Source organism: Polyodon spathula, chromosome 6 (assembly GCF_017654505.1).
Source record: "Polyodon spathula isolate WHYD16114869_AA chromosome 6, ASM1765450v1, whole genome shotgun sequence".
In the NCBI taxonomy this organism is placed as follows: domain Eukaryota; kingdom Metazoa; phylum Chordata; class Actinopteri; order Acipenseriformes; family Polyodontidae; genus Polyodon; species Polyodon spathula.
This window is the reverse complement of record NC_054539.1, coordinates 36,109,974-36,136,957: the sequence shown is the minus strand read 5'-3', so window position 1 is coordinate 36,136,957 and position 26,984 is coordinate 36,109,974. Positions and strand designations below refer to the sequence as shown.

At 40.5% G+C, this 26,984-nt stretch overlaps 1 protein-coding gene across 1 annotated transcript in view; it reads right to left on the bottom strand.

Moving 5' to 3' along the window:
• nup133 (nucleoporin 133) overlaps nucleotides 1-22,280 on the bottom strand; it is a 121,762-nt gene extending 99,482 nt beyond the window's left edge. Inside the window, exons 1-3 of the mRNA XM_041252798.1 lie at nucleotides 22,028-22,280; nucleotides 16,425-16,543; nucleotides 15,463-15,566 (exon numbers count right to left, since the gene is read on the bottom strand). Of these exons, the coding sequence (XP_041108732.1) occupies nucleotides 15,463-15,566; nucleotides 16,425-16,543; nucleotides 22,028-22,176 (372 nt within the window). The 5' untranslated portion in view covers nucleotides 22,177-22,280. The remainder of the gene's footprint in view (nucleotides 1-15,462; nucleotides 15,567-16,424; nucleotides 16,544-22,027) is intronic.
• Between the last annotated feature and the right edge of the window lie 4,704 nt (nucleotides 22,281-26,984).

Sequence of the window (26,984 nt, the reverse complement as noted above, 5' to 3'; positions counted from 1 at the left end):
CGTCGCAGCCCTGTGAAAGTTTTATAAAACCCAAATCTTTATCTGTCATGTGCCTGCGACTCAGCATAAGTCACTTTTATGAAACAGGCCCTAGGTTTGTTACAGTTACACTCAAACCCCTCACAACCAACGCTCAAAAGTTCAAGTGTTACTGAACACCCTTTTGCGTTGTAAACGCACAACTTACAATTGCTGTCTCCTGTGCTATATGAATTGTTTAAATATCTTTTTCAACATAAGACTGGTTTTGAGATTTTAAATCTACTGAAGAATGAATACATAATATTGTTAATGCAGTAAATTAAATACACATTTTCATTCAGCCCATTTCATGATCACACACATTAGGCTAGTAGAGAAGTTCAAAGGACCAATATAATTGGAAGCAAAGTAATAGATGTTTTTCAACACCAAAACCTAAGGACACTAGCTTACTAGACAGAGTGTCGACCAAAAAAATCCCCCACAAAATCTAAAACGTGGGCTGTTCATTTTAAAAGATTTCTGTTTTTAGAAAGGCAAAACTTTAGTCTTTCGAGTTATACTCAATGAAGAACTAGCAAAATTACTCTCTGACTATCTCTCCCTGAGACGAAGTGACGGCAGTCTGTACAAGCGGGGCAGTCTCATAAACAGAAATGGAATTAAGCTCCACTTCACGGTCCTCTCACCCAAACTGCACGATATGACAGCTCTTATACAATAAGAGACATCCTTCACGCAACATATTAACTTATAAAGCTGACATTTGTCAGAAGACAATAACAAGGCAGTTTTACAAAAGAACACAATTTTGCCACATTTGAATTCCATTGTCCCCAGGATAATGCCTACCAAGTTCAGAGTTAGTTGGTTAAACAGTTTGCAAACAGCAGCAGTTTGATGTTTGGGCACTGTAGCAGGGGGAGATCTGTGCCGACTCTGCTGGCGTGTTCACAGTACTGCAGGAAGAGGGCGGCAGTCATCCAACAACCGCCTGTGAGTCATGGCAGTGACACGGGGAGGTGGGAAAGTGGGTGTGTGGACTTTCCCCCCCTCTCTGAATGGCTGAGAGGCGAGTCTTGGGAGATTGCTAGCCCTACAAAAAATGCTCTGCTGTTTCCTCAGGTCTGCCCTTTTAAACGCACCGAGAGTGTGGAAGCGCTGGTCCACGACCGAGAACAGTCGGAGAGAACGGAACGGAGGTTCAGAGCGAGACAGTGAGAGTGGGGAACCCTTGGGCAGACCCCTTAAAAGTATAGCTGAGCAGGCTAATTAGTCGGCAGCGTAGGATGGTGATCCGGGTCGCACGGGCAGCGGCGACCGGGATATTGCTGCAGAGTGCAGCACCTTTTCTTTATAGTTTTGTTACTGTTTTATTTTCCCTGTTTCTTTGTGCCTTCTGTTTTGAATTATTGTTTCGAAGCACCTGCAAGCGCGCCAGTATTGTGTACCCTCGCTTGGTATGCCCGTGGTTCTGTTTACCATCGTTGGTAAATCAGACCACGGACCTACAGCGCCATCTGCGGGCTAAAAAGAAATAAGGCACCCTTCAAAATAAAACTGGGCACCTGTGTGGTGTTTTCAAGTACACCTGTCTGTCTCCTGGTCAGTGAATTACCCACAACCCTTCCACAGGCGCATTTTGGCGAAATTGGTGGCAGTCACGTTGATAGTAAAATTTATCACAGCAACTTCTGCTTTGCAAACATGAAGCGGGTTTGGTTGCCGATGACTTGGTCTACTTAAAGTAAATTTAATTATTTTTCACGGGTAGGTGGCAGAATAAAATTAGGATTTTGCAAACATTTTGAGGACCTCTTTAACCCTTTGAGTAGTATGAAGGTACCGGTATGTAAATGCAAATTTTGAGCTTTGAACTTGAATTACTGAGTCTACAAAACTGCTGATAATCTGATATTGCAACACTAAGTGTCTAACTAGTGTCTAAGTAATGGTCCCTTGTACCATCTGCCAGTTATTTATGGAATTACACACAACAAACCCAGTCACAAAATGTCAACAATGTCTGGAAAACAGCGAGAAATGCTATGTGGGAAATAAGTACTAGAAATTATACTGAATTCCGATTAAAATTCTTCTACTGAATAAAGTGTTTTGAAAATATCAGTGAAGATGATTTATTTCCAACATTGAGTGGCTACAGCTCAGACAACGAGACAAGGATCACTGAGCTACGTTTTCCTCACTGCCTTCATCCTCATCACGTTTCCCCGGATATTTATTCATTCTCTCATTCACTCTCTCTCTCTCGTGTTTTTTTCAGGACGTGTTGTTGCTGATCATTATCGTTATTTATTCATTACCTGTTATTTTTGTCAAAACAAAAATCGATTTGACAAAATCCTTAATATTTATTTGTTTTTATTTACTGCAAGAGATAGTTTACATATTTTCATTGTGTAATAAATTTCTAATAGGCCTATGTATCGATGTGAGAAGTGGGAAGAGGGGGGTATTGACCCGCCGGCATGGCTGTCGCTGGGTGCCTGATAGCAGGGTGTCGTGGAGCATTGCCTGGTGGCAGTAGGAGAGGTTGTGGGCTTTGACAAAATAAAATCAGCTTCGAGGATGAATAAAGCTCTAGTCATTTTTTTAACTGATGTGGATTTGGTAAATAAGCTGGTGGAGGAGGGTTTTAGTGTGCAGGGGTCTTTTATTGAAGTTTCACCTTTAGTAACACCCGTAACCAAAGTAATACTGTCTAATGTCCCTCCCTTCTTAAGAAACAAGTTACTGGAAAAAGAGTTGTCAAGATATGGAAAGTTAATGTATCCCATCTCTAGGTTGTAAAACTCCCAGTGTGAAACATGTTTTGTCTTTTAGAAGGCAAGCGTTTATTTTACACGACTCTAATTTAGTTAGAGGTAGCGTGGAATTTTAACGTAGAGGGGACGAATTGCGTCGTTTTCGCCAGCTCTGATACGACGAGGGGTTTTAAATGTGGAACTCAGGGACATCAAGAAAACAGTGCCCGAGAAACAGGGATCAAGCTGAAGCAGAGCAGGATAAGGGAGCTCCTGGCAGGGAGGAGGTTGGGGGCGATCAGGGAGAGCGGGAGGACGAGCAGCCCCCGGAGCCAGCAACACCCGAATCAGCGGAGCCAGCAGAGCCCGAGGTAGCGGTGTCTGAAGCACAGTCAGCCGTGCCTGGAGCCGAGTCGATACCCCAACAAAAGACACAGCCACAGCCAAGCGCAAACAGCCTCAGGACAAGAGGCTGGACAAAATGAGGAGTTTGAAATGGTAGTGAAAAAAAGAAAAAGAAAAGCAAACAGCCTGAAGAGAGACAAAGCGGAACCCTGGGTTAGTGTCTGTGGGCAGCTGAGAAAAGACTCAGTCTCCCAGCGTGAAAGTTGTGGAGAGTGGAAGTGATCCCCAACTGATGCCAGAAGAGGAGCCGACGTCTTCCCTAGGGGCTGTGCCACCTTGCCCGGAGGAAGAAAGCAGTACAGAACTGCCCCAGTCTGACTACGAGATAGGTAGTAAAACAGGGAGTACTGAGGCTGAAGCTGTGGCTGTGGAGAGCGGCGAGGCCGCTGAAGAAGACTGGGCAGATGGCGAGGAAACTGAGTGCATGCACGGACGTCCCCGACAGCCAACCTGTCAGGAAAAAAAACTATATACATTACAGTATATTAATAACTTTCTTGACAGTAGCAAAAGTAAGAGGGGAGTAGACATTAAAAGTTTTTTTTTTTTTTTTCACGATTTTAAATAGTTTTTACATTCTGCGCATGTAGTCTCCAGGAAGTCAGCACTTGGAGAGATACCGTTTAAATGAAAGTAGTACAGACTGCAAAAAAAAAAAATGATATGATCGAAAACTTCATTTTAAAATTAATTTTTTTAATACAACATTATTTTTAGTGTTTGTTTTAACTTGATGGTCTTAAACATTTTAGCGGTCATGGAAAAGAAAATTTCTATTTCTTTTAACGTTAATTTCTTTTAAAAGAGCAGTTATTTGATTTTTTTAAAGCAGAAAAGTGCTGGGGTTGTGATGTTGCAGAAGATGCACATTGAGCAGGAGAACGAGGCAGTCTGGCTGTCAGAGTGGGGAGGTCAGTGTGTGTTTAGTCACGGCTCCAGCACCAGCGCGGGAGTAGCGGTGCTTTTTAAATCAGACCTGGGTGTCAGTATAAAGCAAGTTGAAGAGATTGAGAAAGGGCGGCTTTTAAAAGTAGACACAAATAGCTGGTTTTAACTTTACTTTTATAAATAATTATGCACAAAATACAGGAAGAGAAAGAACTGTATTGTTTAATAAGTACACCTGGTCCCAGTCTCGTAATAACTACATTTCTAGAGCACGACTGGACCAGTTTTATTCATTCCGTTGTGACCTCAATTTTTTTGTAGGGGCAAGTATCATTCCCAATAGTCGGACCACCACTACCTGTTAGTTAATATACTGATTCCAACTAAAGGGCACAAATCTTCTAATTGGCATTTTAAATATTCAATCATTAAAAGACTGCAAATCTGGAAGTGGTTTTAAAGACTTTTGTCTGGCAAAAACAAAAGAAACATTTATCAAGATTTAAGGCAGTGGTGGGTACACAAGGTGGTTGTGTCAGCAGTACACTCTGGAGGCAAAAACAGTAAATTTAGAAAATAACGACGATCACTCTAATGAGCAAACCTTACAAAAAAGAAAAGAAAAAAGAAATGTGTTGGGCAACTTGCTGGAGGAGAAGGTGAAGGGGGAGTTGGTGCGTTCTCGCTTCATGGAGCTGAGGGACACACTTCCTTCTTCTTTGGCCTGGAGAAGAAGAGAGTGTGCAGCCAGCAGCTGAGGAGTGTGCGGACGCCCTGTGGCAGAGAACTACACAGCAGAGAGGCGGCTGTGCAGTTCTACAAGCAGCTATTCACAAAAGAACAGTGTGATCCTGATGACACAGAGACCCTGCTCCAGGATCTACCCAGCCTGCGTGAGGAGGAGCTGAGTGGACTGGATACAGGAGATGACCTTCAAGGAACTGACCGCTGCAATGACACAGCTCTCCAGTTGGAAGGCGCCTGGATAGATGGCCTCCCCGCTGAGTTTTTCAAACATTTCTGGCAGGTGATCGGGGAGGACTTCATCCAGGTGCTAAAGGAGAGTCTGGAGAAAAAAGAACTGCCTCTCAGCTGCCGCAGGGTGAGCACACTGCTGCCCAAGAAAGGAGACCTCTGCCTTTCAAGAACTGGAAACCTGTTGCGCTGTTATGTGTCGATTCGAAAATAATTCCCAAGTATCTCGCAAATAGACTTAAATGTATAAGTACAATAATACACAAAGATCAAAGTAATTGCATCCCTGGAATATCTATTTGATAACCTGTTTTTAACTCTGAGCGAAACGTGTCATTTTAATGTGGGATTGGTCTACCTTGATCAAGAACATAAGAACATAAGAAAGTTTACAAACGAGAGGAGGCCATTCGGCCCATCTTGCTCGTTTGGTTGTTAGTAGCTTATTGATTCCAAAATCTCATCAAGCAGCTTCTTGAAGGATCCCAGGGTGTCAGCTTCAACAACATTACTGGGGAGTTGATTCCAGACCCTCACAATTCTCTGTGTAAAAAAGTGTCTCCTATTTTCTGTTCTGAATGCCCCTTTTTCTAAACTCCATTTGTGACCCCTGGTCCTTGTTTCTTTTTTCAGGCTGAAAAAGTCCCTTGCGTCGACACTGTCAATACCTTTTAGAATTTTGAATGCTTGAATTAGGTCGCCACGTAGTCTTCTTTGTTCAAGACTGAACAGATTCAATTCTTTTAGACTGTCTGCATATGACATGCCTTTTAAGCCCGGAATAATTCTGGTCGCTCTTCTTTGCACTCTTTCTAGAGCAGCAATATCTTTTTTATAGCGAGGTGACCAGAACTGCACACAATATTCAAGATGAGGTCTTACAAGTGCATTGTACAGTTTTAACATTACTTCCCTTGATTTAAATTCAACACTTTTCACAATGTATCCGAGCATCTTGTTAGCCTTTTTTATAGCTTCCCCACATTGCCTAGATGAAGACATTTCTGAGTCAACAAAAACTCCTAGGTCTTTTTCATAGATTCCTTCTCCAATTTCAATATCTCCCATATGATATGTATAATGTACATTTTTATTTCCTGCGTGCAGTACCTTACACTTTTCTCTATTAAATGTCATTTGCCATGTATCTGCCCAGTTCTGAATCTTGTCTAGATCATTTTGAATGACCTTTGCTGCTGCAACAGTGTTTGCCACTCCTCCTACTTTTGTGTCGTCTGCAAATTTAACAAGTTTGCTTACTATACCAGAATCTAAATCATTAATGTAGATTAGGAATAGCAGAGGACCTAATACTGATCCCTGTGGTACACCGCTGGTTACCACACTCCATTCTGAGGTTTTTCCTCTAATCAGTACTTTCTGTTTTCTACATGTTAACCACTCCCTAATCCATGTACATGTGTTTCCTTGAATCCCAACTGCGTTCAGTTTGAGAATTAATCTTTTGTGCGGGACTTTGTCAAAAGCTTTCTGGAAATCTAAATAAACTCATCACAATTCTGAAGTGACTCAAATCTGTTGGTTGTTTTGATTTCTGGTGGTGTTTGACGAAGTTTCTTTTTTTCCCTGCTTCTGCCTACCTGAACCCAGCTGTTCTGACCTTCTATCTCCCTGGTGGCTTTCAGTCTGTTAGGGGTGATGCAGACTTCCATGAATTGTGGGTGTGCCAGTTCCTCAAGATCCTGATGCTGTCTCACTTCTTCCAGCTCCATTTCTAGCACGCTTACTAGTTTATGCAAATCCTGGATCGCGCGGCACTTTACGCACACTTGGTTTAGCTCCGCTGGGTTTTCTCGGATTTCCCACATCAAGCAGGTGTCACAGATTACTGGCTTGAAGACCATGTTGAGGGTTTTTTTTTTTTGAAGTTTAGTTTCTTCTGCAGCCGTCAACCTGCTTTCAAACTGCTTCGAAACTGCTCTGTACTTTTCCACGCTGTACTTCTCCCACTCGCTGTCGCTTCCACTCGCTGTCGCTGGGAAGACTGCCTCGTTTAACTGCGTTGTTCTGCTGTGCTGTCGGCTCCTCCCCTCGCCCGTGTCTCAAAACGGCGCTGAATTTGAATCAGCTGCTCCGAGTTTCAGCTTGTTTGTTATCAGAAAAACACACGCGGCTGTGTTTCCCCAATGTCCTCTGTTTTCTGATTAAAGCAATTCAAGATGCAATTTCTCCTTTCTGCTTCGAAACTGCTCTGTACTTTTCCACGCTGTACTTCTCCCACTCGCTGTCGCTTCCACTCGCTGTCGCTGGGAAGACTGCCTCGTTTAACTGCGTTGTTCTGCTGTGCTGTCGGCTCCTCCCCTCGCCCGTGTCTCAAAACGGCGCTGAATTTGAATCAGCTGCTCCGAGTTTCAGCTTGTTTGTTATCAGAAAAACACACGCGGCTGTGTTTCCCCAATGTCCTCTGTTTTCTGATTAAAGCAATTCAAGATGCAATTTCTCCTTTCTGCTTCGAAACTGCTCTGTACTTTTCCACGCTGTACTTCTCCCACTCGCTGTCGCTTCCACTCGCTGTCGCTGGGAAGGAAAAGAGAAGGCTTTTGATAGGGTCGACCACACCTACCTTGTGAAAGTCCTGGAAGCCTTTGGGTTTGGCCCTGTTTTTATCTCTTACATAGAGCTTTTATACTCTAATGTTTTAAAGATTAATAATGCAAACCTTTCGCGGTGAGAGGGGCATTAGACAGGGCTGCTCTCTGTCTGGCATGCTGTACTCGTTGTCTATAAGAGCTACTGTTGCACCTTCTGAGGGACAGGTTATCTGGCTGGGCAGTGCTTGCCTCACCCATCCCTGTCTCTGTGAAAGTATCAGCCTACGCTGATGATGTGAACGTGTTTGTATGCAGTGATGGGGACGTCCAGACCCTGAAGGAGAGCTTGGCAGTGTTTCAGAGAGCATCATCAGCACAGAAACTGGACAAAATGCAACATGTTCCTGTCAGGTGGTTGGCAAGAGGGGGGACCCCCATGCTGCCTCAGGCCCTGCAGTGGGATAGGACTGGGATTAAGGTGCTGGGGGTGTTCTTTGGACAGAGCTGTTCATGCAGAGAAACTGGGAGGGCCTGGTGGATAAGGTGAGGGGTGGCTGCACAGCTGGCAGGGGCTGCTGGCTCAGCTGTCATTCAAGGGGAGGGTCCTGGTCATCAATAATTTGGTGGCCTCCATGTTATGGCACATGCTGGCATGTCTGGATGGGGAATGGTAGAGGAGACTCAGAAAATACTGCTGGATTTCTTCTGGAGCAGGACACACTGGCTGAGGCTGGCAGTTCTGTACCTCCCCACTGATGAAGCGGGGCAAGGCCTGGTCAGCATTGCCAGCAGGGTAATAGCCTTCAGACAGCAGGAGGTGAAAAGGCTCCTGTACGCTGAGGAAGGTGCTCACTGAAGAGAGATAGCTTTTTATTTCCAAGAAGAGTAGGAGGAATGGGGCTAGATCGGAACTTATTTTTAATTGATTTTGTCAGGTTAGATAAGACAGGTCTCCCCTATTTTTATGTTAATATTTTTAAAATGTGGCAAACATTAAGAGTGGAGAGGTAGGAGGGGTCAGTGACAGGGCAGTCTATTTTTCCACATTCAGTTTTTTCAGGTTGGGTTTGCCGTGTGCCAGTTTTGTTAAGGCCGGTGTAGCCCGACTGGTTCATTTGATTGAGTTAGGCCACCCCTGTTAGATCTCAGCGGCTCAGCTGGCCAGGCAGCGGGCTGGCACTCGGAGTGGCTGGCTGAGAGAATGATAAATTAACTGAAGAACTCTCTCAACCCGAAGCTCAAGGAGGCTTTGGGGGAGGGGCTAGCTGGGAGGTCCGATCAGGGAGGGGACCCATTTTTACCTACAGTTTGTCTATCCCCAGTTTTAGGTGAGGAAGAGGACGGGGATGGAGCGAGAATAGGTAAAGTAGTTAGTAGGTAAAAATATAGCTCTCCATACAGCAGAGGGGAAAAAAACTGTACGAGCTGCACGTTAAAATAGTCCAGTCCAAACAGCTAAAAGGGACTGTGGGAAAAAAAAAAAATGGAGAAGCCATTTACAGGTAGCGGAAGAGAGTGAGCCGGTATGGAGGGTGTTGTATAAACGGCCCCTCACCAAGAGAGCAGGGGACCTGCAGTGGAGGATCCTGCACTGTGCTGTTTCTACAGGCAGGTTCCTCCACAGAGTGGACCCCAGCATCAGTGCTGAGTGCTGTTTCTGTGGGGAGAAGGAGACAGTGTTCCACACGTTCAGTGACTGTGTCAGGCTGGGGTCATTCTTTCATCTCCTGCAAGCTCTTGGGGTGACTCAGCAAGGAGATTTTTATTTTTGGGTTCCCCTATAGTTTTAAAACAAGGAATAGGAGTGTTTTAATTAACTAATTTTTGGGCAGGCAGAATTGGCCATTTTAAAATCCAGGAAAAATAAGATTTTAGAGGCAGGACTAATAGATGTTGTCAGACTTTTTCGTACATTAGTAGTTAGTCAGGTAATGGTGGATTTTAAAATTATTTTAAAATGATCAGTAACCTGGACGGCTTTCAGGAGAGGTGGTGTGTGGGAGACGCCTTGTGCTCATTGAGTGAGGAGGGAGAGCTGCTGTTTAACTTCTAGTTTTAATTTTATTTGGTTTTATTGTTTTACAGTTTATTTGCTCTCTCTCTTTAGTCATTGCCTGTTATTTATCAAAATCTATCTGACAAAATAACAATTAATATTTATTTGTTTATTTACTGTAAGAAATAGTTTAAATATTTTCATTGTGAAATAAATTGCTAATAGGCCTACTAACAAATGTGTCGATGTGAGGAGCGTAAATATGAAAAATTAAAAAACTTAATCCAGTGGGCCCATCAAAACATTCTAAAATGCACTATTCAAAGGGTTAAACATTAAATAAACCTAAACATAGAGGTACTTGCTTCCTTACTAAAACAGTGCTGTCATTTGTTAAAGGCAAGCATGTAGCATCCCCCAGCACTACACTTGTCCATACATTGAAACTGCACGTTCTGCATCCACTGAACTGGTTGGAAGTGAAGTGTAAGGCAAAGCTTGTCAAGTTATATAGATGTGGAAATCAATTAGAAACAGCCCCAAAACTCAGTTACCAACGGGCATCTGGCATACTTTATTAAAGGCAATGTATGCAGCATGTTCGTTGTCGTATTATTTGTCCCACGCAATAATTTATTATATTAGTACCGTGTCAAAACAAAGAGAACATGCCTATTTGTGTCTAAAATTCTAACTGTGAAAAGTAAGCAGCAGATTGAAGAGAGGTGGCTGTGCTAGATCATTTCAGTACTGATTATGCTCTGGTCAGCAGCCTCTGTGGTAGCCTTTTGTTTAATGTGTGACTCTGAAGCTAAACAGCGGCTGATCATATTTTTCCAAAGATACATTAAGATATGAAAAACAACTACCTGAATCTGCATATACAGTTTATTTGGGAAATATCTTGAAATGATCATCAGCCGAAATATACTTTGGTTTTTTTTTGTCTAGTATTTTACCTCCAATGCTGAAAACTAGATTTTAGCAACCTAAATGAAAACAATGCAGCACCATCTTTGTCCCACCTCCTACTGCACAGTACAGGTCACAGAAAAGCAGTACAGACGCGCTGATAGGCTCATTTGAATTGTAAACAACAACGTTAAATGTGTATTGGTCCATAGTGCATTGGCCCCTGAAAGTGAATTTTGCAAAATCGATTTAGGTAGAAATTTATTTTATATATATATATATATATATATATATATATATATATATATATATATATATATATATATATATATATATATATATATATATATATATATATAATCTCAAAGCCCTTGATAATCGCTTGGAGCACGGTCAAGATGATTATTAAGAAATGAAAGGTGTATTGCACCACGTAGACCCTGCCTAGATCAGGCCGTCCCTCCAAACTGGATGACCAAGCAAGAAGGAGACTAATCAGAGAGGCTAACAAGAGGCCAATGGCAACTTTGCAAGAGCTACAGGTTTTTATGGCCAAGACTGGTCAAAGTGTGCATGTGACAACAATATCCCAAGCACTCCACAAATCTGGCAGGATGGTAGGATGGCAAGAAAGAAGTCATTACTCAAGAAAGGCCACCCTGAATCCCGTTTTGAAGTATGCAAAAAAACACTGAGGAGATTATGTAGCCATGTGGCAAAAAGTTTTGTGGTCTGACGAAACTAAAATGGAACTTTTTGGCCTAAATGCATAGAGTTATGTTTGGTGCAAACCCAACACAGCGCATTACCCAAAGAACACCATCCCTACTGTGAAGCATGGTGGTGGCAGCATCATGTTATGGGGATGTTTCTCATCGGCAGGGACTGGGGCACTTGTCAGGATAGAAGGGAAAATGAATGGAGCAAAGTATAGAGAAGGTATTGAGAAAAACCTGCTGCCTTCTGCAAGAAAGCTGAAACTGGGATGGAAGTTCACCTTTCAGCATGACAATGACCCAAAGCACACAGCCAAAGCTACACTGGAGTGGCTAAGGAACAAAAAGGTAAACATCCTTGAGTGGCCCAGTCAGAGCCCCGACCTAAATCTGGCAGAGCTTTTTATTGCCATCAGTAACTTCATCCACAGTCATTTCTTTTTTTTTGTTTTTTTTAAATTTAGTAGTTGCCAATAAATTCTCCCAATTTGAAATTCCCAATTATTATTTAGGCTCAGCTCACCGCTACCACCCTTGCGCTGACTCGGGAAGGCGAAGATAAACACACGCTGTCCTCCGAAGCGCATCCACAGTCATTTCTGAATGGTTCTCATTTCAAATGGTGAAGCATTAAACGTGTTTTTGTGGTACAGCAAATTTGTTTGGCATATTTATTTGCATACAACGGTTCTTGTCCGGTTCCTCAAAATACTTCCAAACGTGGCTTTGCTTTGTAAAGATCTGCCCTTTTATTAAATAACAAACTTCACAAAAAAAACACTTGACATTAATTTTATTAGACTGCGGAGTTGATACCATACCATGCCATTTACAGAGTGCACCAATGAAGCATCAGATCAACAGAGAATAAAACCTGCCCCAGTGTCAATCTTTCTGTTGCACCAATTAGAAAAGCTACTTGGAGGCAATTGCCAGACCCCTTCATTTTATAATATCCGCCCGTGCTGTTTGCACCACAGCAGTAGGATACACGACGGACTGCTGTATAGGACGATAAATTACTAAAATTAAAACATTGAAAAATATGTGTTTGGTGAAATTTGTCACATGAACAATTATACGTCTAGCACATTATTCAATGTTTAACCACCACTTTGGAGTTCATACGTTTAAAATTCCCATCCCTACCAATTCACAGCACAGAAAAACAAAAGGGCAGACTTTACCTTCAAGTAAAAGGCAGGACAATATTTTGTAATAGACAATATAACTGAACTTTCTTTTTTTTTTTGTTTTATTACGATATTTAACCCCAGGTCCGACATTACAATCTTCCCTTTCCAGTCCAATGTCAGACCCTGTCAAACCATCAAAAAGACGTAAAGCACAGGTCTCTAGTCTAGCCAAGAAAATCATTCAATGGCCAAGCAAGACAGATACGAGCCGAATGAAGCCTATGCAGCACGTAAGTTTTCAGAGTAAAAGAGACTAGATGTACACCGCATTTCAGAAACAGATTTTGCTAGTTAAATTGTCGATTCAATTAAATTTTAAATAATGCCGTCAAACGTTTGGAAGTTTTTTTTTTTTAAAAAGAACAAAATGGAAAGGTAAAATGCATTGTTTGTGACATTTTAATGAGCTTCTGTGGCAATACCACCAATCTGTGGGATCATTTAGTAAGACAGAACCCAACAAAATACGACAGCGGGAACACAAGTAAAAAACAAAAGGAAGCAACACCTTCAGTGACAGCTTATTTTGAAAAGAAAGTTGATCCAAAAAGTGTCAGAGCAAATTAAATAACAGGCCTGATAGTGGATGTTGTCACAGAAGATACCAGACCTGTTAGTATAGCAGAGGGAGCTGCGTTTAAAATTCTGACGTGAATCTTGCTCCAGGCTATAAAATGCCCTGTCGAAAGACAATCGCCAAATTCATTACGTGCATAACTAAGAAACTGCAAAGGAAAAGCTTAGGACAGAATTTAATTCAGGAATGATTGCCATTACATTAAGCAAAACTGGGAACGCGAGTCAAAAGTATTAGTGACACGAAAGTTACATAAGAGACACACAGCTGTGAATTTCACAGAAGCGATCAATCCGATAAACACAGAGTTTAAAGTGGCTACAAAAGTAATAGCTTGTGTTCATGACAACGGGGCCAACGTGTGAAGAGCATATGTCTTTGCTTTCCAGCACCACTCAAGTTAATACAGGATGTACAAACAAGGTAGAACACGGTTTATTACAATGCCTATAGAAAGTCTACACCCCCTTGAACGTTTTTCACATTTTGCTGTGTCAGTGCCTTAGAGTTTCATGCATTTAAATAACACTTTGCATTTAGGCCAAAAAGTTCCATTTTAGTTTTGTCAGCCCACAGAACTTTTTGCCACAAGGCTACAGACTCTCGAGTGTTTTTTTTTTGCATACTTCAAAACGGGATTCAAGGTGGGCTTACTTGAGTAATGGCTTCCTTCTTGCCACCCTACCATACAGGCCAGATTTGTGGAGTGCTTGGGATATTGTTGTCACTTGCACACTTTGACCAGTCTTGGCCATAAAAGCTTGTAGCTCTTGATCTAGGCAGGGTCTTCGTGGTGCAATACACCTTCCACTTCTTAATAATCGTCTTGAATGTGCTCCAAGGGATATTCAAGGCCTTTGATATTTTATTTATACCCATCCCCCGATCTGTGCCTTTCAACAACTTTGTCCCAGAGTTCTTTTGAAAGCCTTGGTTGAGTCTTTGCTTTGAAATGCACCACCCAGCAGAGGGAACCTACAGGAACTGCTGAATTTATCCTGAAATCATGTGATTTTCATGCTATTTTGTCAAACCCAGATTTTACCAAAAAGTCTGACGCGGCTACTTCATATCTCACATTAGCAGTGAAAGCTAATGACTGAGATACTACCTCTACATTCAAACTGGTTACAGTACTTTTGAGAGCAAAGAAAAACATTACAGCTAGTTCTTTGTACCCACTTCCAACAGGGATAAAATACAGACTGACTGAAGTTCCTGATGAAGAGGAGACACAGTCTTCTTCAAATTCAAATGATTTGCTAATTGAGAGAAAATCTAGTGCATAATTTGCCTCAGCAATTTTGTTTACATCAGCTGAATGACCCAAGTAATGAGGTTATGCCACTGCTTTTGTGTCACTTCTTGACCCCACAATTGCCATCTGGATTTCCTTTCCAAATTGGCCAAAGCCTGCATGTCTGAAGCACTGTTTTCCAAACTAGTGAGGCTGGTGGAGGACAACTTCGAAAATGATGGAAATCGAGCCTGTACAAGTGAGTGCAGCACAGAGGACTTCCCTGTTAAAACAAAAACGAAGACCGAACAAACAATGGAATTGTCACTTCGTGGTCGGCAACAAACACACACTACTTCCAAGGAAACCTTAATCCAACAAGAGATAACTATGCTTCTGAAACTCCACTAAACATCAGCAAAGTCCCACTGATTTCATGGAAAAAATAGCCAGACCTGCTTCCCCAACCTAGCAGTCTTGGCAAAGAACATGTTAAGTAATCCCTGCAACATCGGTCCCATGCGAGCGTGTGTTCAGCAAAGCAGGAATCGTTGTGGACAGACTCCGTTCTTTGAAACTGGGGAATGTGGATGCCATAATATTTCTGAATAAGAGCAGAAAATAAGCTCTGGAGAGAGCAAAGACTTTGTTACGTTGGACTTGCAAATAGTTATTCTTGTGTTCCCAGTTGGGAGTTTTTTTTTCGTTAGTCAGGTTGCTGTCAAGACATCAGAGTCTTACGAAAACGATGCATCGATAAAAAAAAAAAAAAAAAAAAAAAAAAAAAAAAAAAAAAAACCACTATCGTCCCAGCCCTAACTAACACCACCACCCTCCGAGCTGCCCAGCAACCCCACCACCCTCCGAGCTGCCCAGCAACCCCACCACCCTCCGAGTCGCATCATGTGAGCTACACATCATCCTGTGAGCTACACTAGAACACCATCACATACCTTTTTGCTAACAGGAGTTCCAAATGTGTAAGATGTGTAAAATGTGTAAATGTGAAGATAACACTGTTTCTTCCCCAGTTGGTTTATAACCAAGATACGTGAATAAAATCATCAAAACAATGGATATTTATGTTGAAAACGATATTTCAGCAACAGCACAGGAGACAGCAATGGTTAGCAGTGTGTTTTGTTGTAAACACTGAAGGGTACTTTGCAACACCTTATCCAACACAAGTCAACAAAAGAAAAATTGATAAAGTCTGTCCAGCAGAGTGGATCAGAACAAGATGCAGATACAGCCTATTTACCTTAGCCACAGCCGTCTGTCCGATTTTCCAAATAATCAGTTTCTCCCCAAAGACCAGCCAAGCCCATCCACGCTCATCTACTCGGACAGTTAATTGATCTTCAGCTGTAACATGTAAAAACGCACAAAATCAACATTGTGTAAACAAGAACAATGTTCAATGTGATGTGAAATGTCCAAATGAACAATTGTTCTTAGGTTATGTTGCTCCAATGGTTTTTTTCTCGGTCAGCTAAATTCACGGATTACTGTGGAATGCAAAACATTCCGCTGAACAGCACCACAGGAGACTGTGACTGTCTACAATGTAAGCTACACCTGTTCTGTACTATATAAAATTAGGCCTACCTGAATTGTACTGTTATTGAAGCTAACTAAATTCCATAACTCTTACAGGTTGTGGACTTCCATTTCTGATGTAAGTCGCAACTGTCCCATTTGAAAAGAAACATGTTCTAGTAAACACGTACTTTTAATTTATAACATGATATGTAATACTACACTTTGGTTAAAGAAATCTTTGTTTGCAAGCCATGCATTCGTTTGGTTATTTCACCTGGTGGGTGAAATTGTTCTACCCCTTCAATTGCTTCTTTCCTGTCATTAACCAACAAGCTGCTGTAGAAGAGGTGAAATGACCCACAAATAAGAATGACTAGAAAAAAGAGCATATAAGAGGGACCTGCTGCCTACCTCTTCATCATATTGGGGCATAGCAAAACAGGAAATGCAGGAGTGACACACAAAGAATGAAAGAAGAAACAGATATCATGTTTTACAACCAAGATGTGTTTCTTAAAACTGCATACCTGAGACCCATTCAGCTAATGGAAGTGCAAAGCAGGTAGGATTAGCTACAATTACTTTAAGAAAACATTTGGATGTTTTTCAAATGAGCCGTTAGCATCAGTAATTGGGACGTCAGGTTATGTTGCGGGTATAACACATTAGTGGACAACCTACCTTCTGCCATCGTGAGCGCTTCCATCACTTTCACAGGAAGTGAAGATCCAAACGTCTTGACATCATAGTTTACAGCTTCATTGGTAGCTGGATTCTGTGCTGCTCTTGTGGGTGTTCCTCTACAATAGAAACAAATTTGTTATTTTTTTGCCTTTATTGCATTATATAATTGTATGTATATTGTGATGGAGTATACCAGAATGGACTCCAACTTTAAGTTAAGAGACAATAAAAGATTTTAAAAGCATTTTCAAAACCAACATTCAGGGGAAGAACATTTATCCTGCCAGAACACCAGACTGTTTCTTGTTAATCCCTATAGAAGCTAAATATAGGGTGGTACAGTGTGACACAAGCTCAAGGGTGGCAGTTCAGTGCTTTGTCCTACAATTACTTCAAATCTAAAAAAAAACTATTTAATTCCAGTTGACATATAATTGCATGCAGTTGGGACCAGAGTGACGCCATGCAATAATACAAAAAGTATGCTATTACCAAAAGTTCTACCGATGTTAGTTCATACCTACATTAGAAAATTCATACCTCCTATAGAAAGTCTACACCCCCTTTCAAAATTTTCACCTTGTGTTGCCTTAGTCTGGAATTAAACTTCCAAGTGAAAAAAAAATTCTATGAATTTGTAGAAAATTAAAAATAAAAACTGAAAGTGTTGGTTGGATAAGTGTCCAGTCCCCTTGTAATAGCAATGTTAAATTAGCTCAGGTGTAACCAATCACCTTCAAAAATCACACAACAAGTTAAGTGGCCTCCACCTGTATTAAATTGTAGTGATTCACATGATTTTAGGATAAATTCAGCAGTTCCTGTAGGTTCCCTCTGCTGGGTGGTGCATTACAAAGCAAAGACTTAACCAAGACACTTTCAAAAGAACTCCAGGACAAAGTTGTTGAAAGGCACAGGTCAGGGGATGGGTATAAAAAATATCAAAGGCCTTGAATATCCATTGGAGCACAGACAAGACGATTATTAAGAAGTGGAAGGTGTATGACACCACGAAGACCCTCCAAACTGGATGACCAAGCAAGAAGGAGACTGATCAGAGGCTACCAAGAGGCCAATGGCAACTTTGCAAGAGCTACAGGCTTTAATGGCCAAGACTGGTCAAAGTGTGCATGTGACAACAATATCTCAAGCACTCCACAAATCTGGCCTGTATGGTAGGGTGGCAAGAAGGAAGCCATTACTCAAGAAAACCCTCCTGTTTGAAGTATGCAAAAAGCTCAGGAGATTCTGTAGCCATGGTCCGACGAAAATAAAACCCAACACAGTGCATCACCCAAAGAACACCATCCTTACTGTGAAGCATGGTGGTGGCTGTGTCATGTTATGCGGATGTTTCTCATCAGCAGGGACTAGGGCACTTTTCAGGATAGAAGGGGAAATGAATGGAGCAAAGTATAGAGAAGTCCTTGAGGAAAACCTGCTGCTCTCTGCAAGAAAGCTGAAACTGGAACGGAAGTTCACATTTCAGCATGACAATGACCCAAATCACACAGCCAAAGCTACACTGGAGTGGCTAAGGAACAAAAAGGTAAATGTCCTTGAGTGGCCCAGTCAGAACCCGGACCTAAATCCAATCGAAAATTTGTGTGACTTGAAGATTGCTGTCCATTAATGCTCCCCAAGGAACTTGACAGATCTTGAACAGTTTTGTAAAGAAGAATGGTCAAATATTGCCAAATCTAGATGTGCAAAGTTGGTAGAGACCTATCCCAACAGACTCACAGCTATAATTGCTGCCAAAGGTGTTTCCACCAAGTACTAACTCAGGGGGGTGGAGACTTATCCAATTATGATCTTTCAATTTTGTATTTTTAAAATATAATATTTAATATAATATATAATATTTCCCCTTAACAGTGTGGAGTATAATGTGTAGATAAGTGGGAAAAAAAATCCTCATTTAAATGCATGAAACTCTGAGGCACTGACACAACAAAATGTGAAAAAAGTTCAAGGGGGTGTAGACTTTCTATAGGCACTGTATGTGTGTTATATTATATATATATATATATATATATATATATATATATATATATATATATATATATATATATATATATATATACATATACAGATACACACACATGCAATTTGCAAATAACTATGTCAGTTGCTGTCCTGGCTTCATATTATATGGTACAAATGATTTTATTGTTTAAATAATTTTATTTGTTTCAATACTTAGAGCAATTATTTGTTGTTCAATGTTTTTGTTTGTATGTTATTGAACCAATTTAAATTTAGCTGAACAAGCTCATCATTTGTATTACAGAGTGGTAGAGGTCAGTGGCAATTCAAAGGGCAGCATGTTGCCATTAGGTAGATTTACAATCTATTACCATTTTACAGGCCATGAAAACTAAAGAAAATGCACAGAAGTGTAGAAGGTACAGAGAGAAGAGAAAAAGTGATACTGAGAAACATATTGTAGTGGTGAAGCAGAAAAGCAGTGGATTAAAATATTAGTTGAACTCTATGGGCTCTATTCTGATCACAGCGCAAATGCGAGTGCAAGCGTGACCAGAGCTTGCCCTCGATTCTGAGGCGCATGAATAGAGTGGAGGCGTAAAAAACACCGACTACACTGAAATGGAATTCTGCAGACACGTTCTGTGCTGTAAGAGAGAGCGCCTGCCCCAGCGCCACATGTTGGCATACAGTGTAGTGAAAAAGTATTTGCCCCCTGTCTGATTTTTGCACATTTTTCACATTGAATTTGGTCAGCTCTTTTTGTGGGATGTAGTAGTATATTGAGGAAGTCACGTTTAGTGGTTATTTTGTTTGGCGTGCAAGGTAATCAAACACGCAATCTTCAGGTGTGAAAAAGTTATTGCCCTCCCCCCGTCCCCCGCCCCCCCAGTTAACTAAACCCAATTAAAGGGATAGTTAGGGTCAGCTGTTTAAGTACTTTTGTTAACAATCAGGCCTGATTTGGGCCAGCCCTGCCCAATATAAATCTGACTAACTTTGGCCCTTATGATCAGAGTGAAGTTGTCAGCACACAGGTTCTAGAGGCACATCATGCCACGATCAAAAGAGATTCCTGAAGACCTCCAGGCAAAAAAAAAGTTGTTGATGCTTATCAGTCTGGAAAGGGTTACATAGCCATTTCTAAGGCTCTGGGGCGCCACCAAACCAGTCAGAGCCATATTGTCCAAGTAGAAAGTTTGGGATAGTACTGAATCTTCCCAGGAGTGGCAGTCCTGCCTAAATCTCACCACGAGCAAGGTGTAAAATCGTCCAGGAAGTCACAAAGAACCCTAGAACAACATCCAAAGATCTGCAGGCCTCTCTCGTCTCCGCTAAGGTCAGCGTTCATGACACCACCCTCAGAAAGACACTGGGCAAAAATGAGATTCATGGCAGAGTAGCAAGGTGGAAACCACTGCTCACTAACATGAATGCTCGTCTCAAGTTTGACAAAAAGCACCTGGATGATCCTCAAGAGTTCTGGAACAATGTTCTATGGACAGATGAGTCAAAAGTGGAACTTTTTGGCCAACGTGGGCCCCGTTACGTCTGGCGAAAACCAAACGCTGCATTCCATAGTAAACCTCATACCAATGGTCAAGCATGATGGTGGTAGTGTCATGATTTGGGGATGCTTTGCTGCATCAGGACCTGGACTACTTGCCATCATTGAAGGAACCATGAATTCTGTTAAGTATCAGAGAATTCTATAGGAGAATGTCAGGCCATCTGTCCGCGAGCTGAAGCGCAGCTGGGTCATGCAGCAAGAGAATGATCCGAAACACACAAGCAAGTCTATATCAGAATAGTTGAAGAACAAGAAATTTAAAGTTTTGGAATGGCCCAGTCAAAGTCCAGACCTAAACCCCATTGAGATGTGACAGAACCTGAAACGAGCAATTTATGCTCGAAAACCCACAAATGTCACTGAGTTGAAGCAGTTCTGCTTTAAGGAGTAGGCCAAAATTCCTCCATGGCGCTGTGAGAGACTGATCAATAACTACAGGAAGCGTTTGGTTGCAGTTATTGCTGCTAAAGGGGGCGTAACCAGTTATTGACTTTAAGGGGGCGATTACTTTTTCACAAGGGGACATTGGGTGTTGCATAACTTTTTACTAAATAAATGCAATAACTATAAAAAATGTGCTACTTGTTCACTCAGGTTCCCTTTTATCTAATATTAGATTTTGGTTGAAGATCTGATAACATTTAGTGTCAAAAATTTGCAAACATGCATAAAATCAGACGGGGCAAATACTTTTTCACGGCACTGTACATTTTGGGGCGTGGCATCCTTAACATATTTGCCTAAGTGATTCTGATGACAGCGCAGTATGATCCCGAAAAGTCAATAGAGCACTGCGTTAAACTTGCAGAGAGCAGGTTTATTTAACATCATAATCGGGAACGTTGATATTTTCAGCAACTCAGACAGAACGAGAAAGTCAAAGAAGCAAAACTGCAATAAATAAATAAATACAAAACCTAAGAACCTGAACAATATTCGTTGTAAATTACCAATAATCAAATATAGGAATAAAATAAGGTGACGATCTTTGCCAAATCTGGGGACACAGCAAAGTAGACCAAAGTAGCAGTAATAATAGGTTTAAAAAAAAAAAAAAACAAGCAAAAAAAAAAAAAAAAAAAAATCTCCCAAACAAAAGAAAATACACGAGGCTGAAGTTGGCTTCCTAGATTTCCAGCTTCTTATTTGCATGCTTATTATTCAGTCAGTGCATACGTATTTATTTATGTTGGATAATTAGCCTTGAATTTAAGGTGTAAAATTGCGTTGGGAAGCTTATTTATCTGCAAAAGCCCAACGAGGGGTATCCCCTCTGCAAGCTCCAGTTGTATTTTACATAGGCACCAAGCACCCAAGAACACTTCTTAATGTCCACAACACAGAAAACAGCATATTAAACGGAAATATTGTAGTCTACTATTACCATAAAGGTGTGTACTTACTCTCTCGTCATTTTCTTATAATCTTCATGCAGTTGAACTTTTTTTTCATGCAACGCAGCAGCCTACTATCTAAATGCATTTGCACTCATGTCATCAGAATAGAGCCCTATGTCTACGTATGTAAATGGATTATGTAAGAGCTAGCCCATAAACCAGAAATACAGTGAGTCATTTGTTTATGTGTATTATATGAATGACTAATTTACGATAATCTAATCTATAATTGTTGCCAATGAAGAGCCCCGATTCCCGATGTCGTGGGAAATGTGGGAGAGTTTGGGAGGCCGACTGCAGAATGTGTGTGGTGCGGTAGGACTTTTCTAACCATTATCCCTGATATCTAGTGGTGGATGAGAAAGTTAATTTCAAGCCCTAAAGATATTGGCAATGTTACTACTGTCTCCGGGCATAGTAAATTATCACGTAAGACTGTATTTAAATCAATAAATACAGACTTAACAACCCCATTCTTATTTTTGTAACAGTACCATGGCAGTAATGACATAAGGGTTTTCTACATTATATTAGTCGTATTAATCAGTCATTTAGAAGACTTATAGAGACTAGGGGTGAACTCAGAGTGAGGTAGAATTTTAACACACCTTTAGAATAAACAAGTTCAATGCAATGGCACTCACCTCGCCAGTAATGAAGTCCTTCGTACCGGAGAGAAGATCACAGATGCTACCGAGGGTGCTAAACTGTTCCTGCCTCGAGAGCCTGAGGGACCGGTTGACCTGCGGGCTGACCCAGTAGATGCTCTTTGGGAAAACATATTTTTTTCCATTGTGTACAATAAAACTTTGAGGAAACAGAGATAGATAATCCAACAAACCGGTCTAGAAATGGACGCACTCTCCCTCGCTTCTTGGACCGCTCACAAAATACGTCAGACGGCGCACATGAGGTGACGCCAATAGACACCAGGCCAGACAGCGACAGGCCCCAACTGAGGGTTTTCATGTGACGTCACATTTTCTACCGCCGCCATATTGGCGGTCAAAAAGCCCTGCATATCATATTATTATTATTATTATTGATGAATATCACATGTAGGACGTATGTATTAATTATAGATTCAAATTGTGCAAATTAACACGTTTAATTGTATAGTTGTTTTTTATAAATAAAAATATACACTTAAGGGATAATACTTAAGCGGGATGGTGAAAGATTTTTTCTAAAAAAAAAAAAATCTTCATCGTGATCAGAATGCTAAAGGCACTGCTTTGTGAATGACAATTTACTAACGAGGCGGTAATATATAATAATAATAATAATAATAATAATAATAATAATAATAATAATAATAATAGATTTAATCTTTTTAATTGTATTTAAATATTTCATACAGATACATTTCTACAGCAAAAAGGTAATATATTTTAACTGTGGAACGCTAAAATAATAATAATAATAATAATAATAATAATAATAAATCTATGGATTTAAATTTGAATCAGCACAGTCGTTAATTATTAGCTATACTTCTACGTTTTTATTAGTGTAGTTTCGGATTTCGCGATTGTAATTACTAAAGACATTACTTGTTTTGTTACAGTAAGTGTTCTGTACTGGGGGGAAGAGCCCTAAGATCAGCTGTTTCTTTGTAAGTTGTTGAGTTTTCATAGCTGGATATCTGCATTGTGCAAATAGTAATCTGTATTTCTATTGGAAGAAAAATGAATAAACAGAACAACTGTACTTGCTATCTGAACACATTCGTGTTTTGTCGTGTTGTTTGAGCTAGCGATACAGTAGTGTTCCTAACAGTAACATTCACTACCATGGCCTTGATAACATAGGACTTTTTTGTCTAAATACCAGACAGTTGGGTTGTTTACCATCCTGAGATGAAGTACTTATAAATATCGAGGAGTTCTCAACTAAATAGATCTAGATATCGTCGAACTCGAGATCGGGGAGTTCATGGCTCTCTTCGATGCTGAAGTTGGCATCTTATTCACCAGCGTCTTATTCGGCAAGTTGGCTTCTTATTCGGCCAGCTTCTTATTCCCGTGAGTGAAGCAACACAAATTGAATAGGTAACTGGTGAATTAAATCACTCTGGGTCACTTATTTCAAAGTTCATTCTCACAGAGAGTGAACTTCTCTGTGGCACACAACGAGGACTGTCTGTAGAGACGGGACGGACAGCATTTAAATAACAAGAGAACCAATGTACTTGGAGAAAAAATCCTCGAGCAGGTTCAGAAGCATTTAAACTAGAAAGCAAGGGGGGAGAAATCAACAAAAAAAGCAGAAGGGAGACCGCATCAAAACAAGAACAACAGCTCAGGTAAGACAACCATTAAATGTATTTATCTAAATTCTAGAAGTATCAGAAACGAAATTCTAGAACTTGAAGCTACTACACTAACAAGTAACTATGATGTGATAGGTGTTACTGAAATTTGGTTGTCTGAGAGTGATGGGGATGAATATAATATTTGTGGGTATGCACTTTATAGGAAAGACAGGCAGGACAGAAGAGGAGGAGGGGTAGCGCTATACATAAGAAACAGTCTTGAAGCCCAGGTGTTAAACCTGGACAAAGAAAATAAAACCGAATCAATATGGGTCAGAATAACGGACACAAATTCAAAGGGCATAATAATAGGAGCATGCTATAGACCGCCAGATTCAGAGGGTGAACAAAATAATCTGTTATACAATGGCATTAGAAATGCGTGTAGCAAAGGCGAAGCAATACTATGGGGGATTTCAACTTCCCCCATATAAAATGGGAAAACCCGGTGGGTAGCACGAAGGATGAAATTGAAATGGTGGAAATGACAAATGACTGCTTCCTAACACAATTTGTCAAGGCACCGACTAGAGGGGAGGCATGCCTTGATTTAGTCTTTTCAAATAACGAAGATAGAATAACTAAAACAGAGGTCAGAGAACCACTGGCAAACTCAGACCACAACATGGTCTCATTTGAAGTGTTTTTTAAAACCCCAAAAGTAAAGACTAAAGCTAAGGTTTACAATTTTAGAAAAGCAAACTATGAAGGTATGAAACAGAGACTAACAGAAGTAGATTGGAGTAAAATAGAGAAAACACCCACAGAAGAAGGATGGTTGTTCTTCAAAAATGTAGTACTAGAGGCGCAAAACAATTACATCCCTAAAGTAGACAAATCTAAATGTAAAACTAAATTGCCAAAATGGTTTAATAGATCAATTAAAAAAAATATTTAGCGAAAAAAGGCACTTTACAGAGCATTAAAAAAAGGACCAAAAAGAAAGTACACAGAAAGAGTACACGGAACTGCAGACGCAAGTCAAAAAAGGAAGTTAGAAAGGCCAAGAGAGAAATAGAAATGAACATTGCTAAGGGAGCTATAACAAATTCCAAAATGTTTTTACCAATATTACAACAGCAAGAGAGCATTCAAAGAGGAGATTAAATGTTTAAGAGCTACAAATGGCAAAATCGTAGATGAAGAAAAAAATAGCAAATATATTAAATGATTACTTTTTTAAGTTTTTAAGATAAGTTTTTACAAAGGAAGATACCGACAACATGCCCCACATGTCATGCAGTTCCTATCCAGTTTTAAATAACTATAGCATAACTGAGGCAGAAGTGTTAAAGGGACTAGGAGCTCTTAAAATAAACAAATCCCCTGGGCCGGATGAGATCCTCCCAGTAGTACTCAAAGAAATGAAAGAAGTTATTTACAAACCGCTAACCAAGATCATGCAGCAGTCTCTTGACACAGGGGTGGTACCGACAGACTGGAAAATTGCAAACGTAATACCGATCCACAAAAAGGGAAACAAAACTGAACCAGGTAACTACAGACCAGTAAGCCTGACTTCTATTATATGCAAACTTATGGAAACTATAATAAGATCCAAAATGGAAAACTGCCTGTATGGTAACAGGGTCCTGGGAGACAGTCAGCATGGTTTTAGGAAAGGGAGATCGTGTCTAACTAACTTGCTTGATTTTTTTGAATGCAACATCGATAATGGATAATTGCAAAGCATATGACATGGTTTATTTAGATTTCCAGAAAGCTTTTGACAAAGTCCTGCACAAAAGATTAATTCTCAAACTGAACGCAGTTGGGATTCAAGGAAACACATGTACATGGATTAGGGAGTGGTTAACATGTAGAAAACAGAAAGTACTGATTAGAGGAGAAACCTCAGAATGGGGTCACAAATGCAGATTAGACAAAGGGGCATTCAGAACAGAAAATAGGAGGCACTTTTTTACACAGAGAATTGTGAGGGTCTGGAATCAACTCCCCAGTAATGTTGTTGAAGCTGATGCCCTAGGATCCTTCAAGAAGCTGCTTGATGAGATTCTGGGATCAATAAGCTACTAACAACCAAACGAGCAAGATGGGCCGAATGGCCTCCTCTCGTTTGTAAACTTTCTTATGTTCTTCTTATGTTCTTATGTATTTACCCCATCCCAAGACGGAGTTTGATACAGCAGGCAAACATGGCACAGATAGCACATTCCAACTTATTCGCGGACAGCAAATATAACACACAGTGAATAAGTAACTGGGTATTTCAATGGTTCTCACTGGGGGGCAACTCCTCTATGTCATGCATGGGTATTTACCTACTTATGTACATCCATGAGTGGTGAAAACAATATGTCTGTTTTGATAGGTATTGATATATTGATATTTATGTAGGTACAAAACAACAATGTTATGAATGGTTAAAAAGGTACATATGCATGTCAGTGCTAACGGGTAGTATACTAACACATTTTAATGCAAGGTATTATGAAGTTAAGCCAATGTAAGGCATTTGTAAAGCATTCGATCTCTTGATAAAAGGCCATATCCATGTCCTTTCCATTTGCTGGCCATGGTTGGACTTGAATGAGTGCATTATTTGCATGCACCCATTTTCCAGTAGCACCAACAGCAAGAAAAGGCACATAGTGTCCTGAAATTGTAGCATGCAGCATAATAAGTTTGTTGTTTTCTACTCTTAATTGAGTGGTAGTATGCCTGGCCAGGGTCTACTCATATATTCGATTTTGTTCTAATAATAATAATAACTATGTGAAAATAATGCATTTGTTGCTATTTTAACGTTGTGCATGGTGGGGGGGTGGGGGGGGGGGAGATAAAAGAAATCCATTTGGCTTCGGTCTGTGTTTTAATTCTCTCTATCATTTTATCCTTTTAAATACTGAGATACAATGGAAAAGTTTTATATGACAAAGTTTTGAGCACAATAATCTGTTATACAATGACATTAGAAATGCATGTAGCAAAGGAGAAGCCATACTAATGGGGGATTTCAACTTCCCCCAAATAAAATGGGAAAACCCGGTGGGTAGCGCGAAGGATGAAATAGAAATGGTGGAAATGACAAATGACTGCTTCCTAACACAATTTGTCAAGGCACCGACTAGAGGGGAGGCATGCCTTGATTTAGTCTTTTCAAATAACGAAGATAGAATAACTAAAACAGAGGTCAGAGAACCACTGGCAAACTCAGACCACAACATGGTCTCATTTGAAGTGTTTTTTAAATCCCCAAAAGTAAAGACTAAAGCTAAGGTTTACAATTTTAGAAAAGCAAACTATGAAGGCATGAAACAGAGACT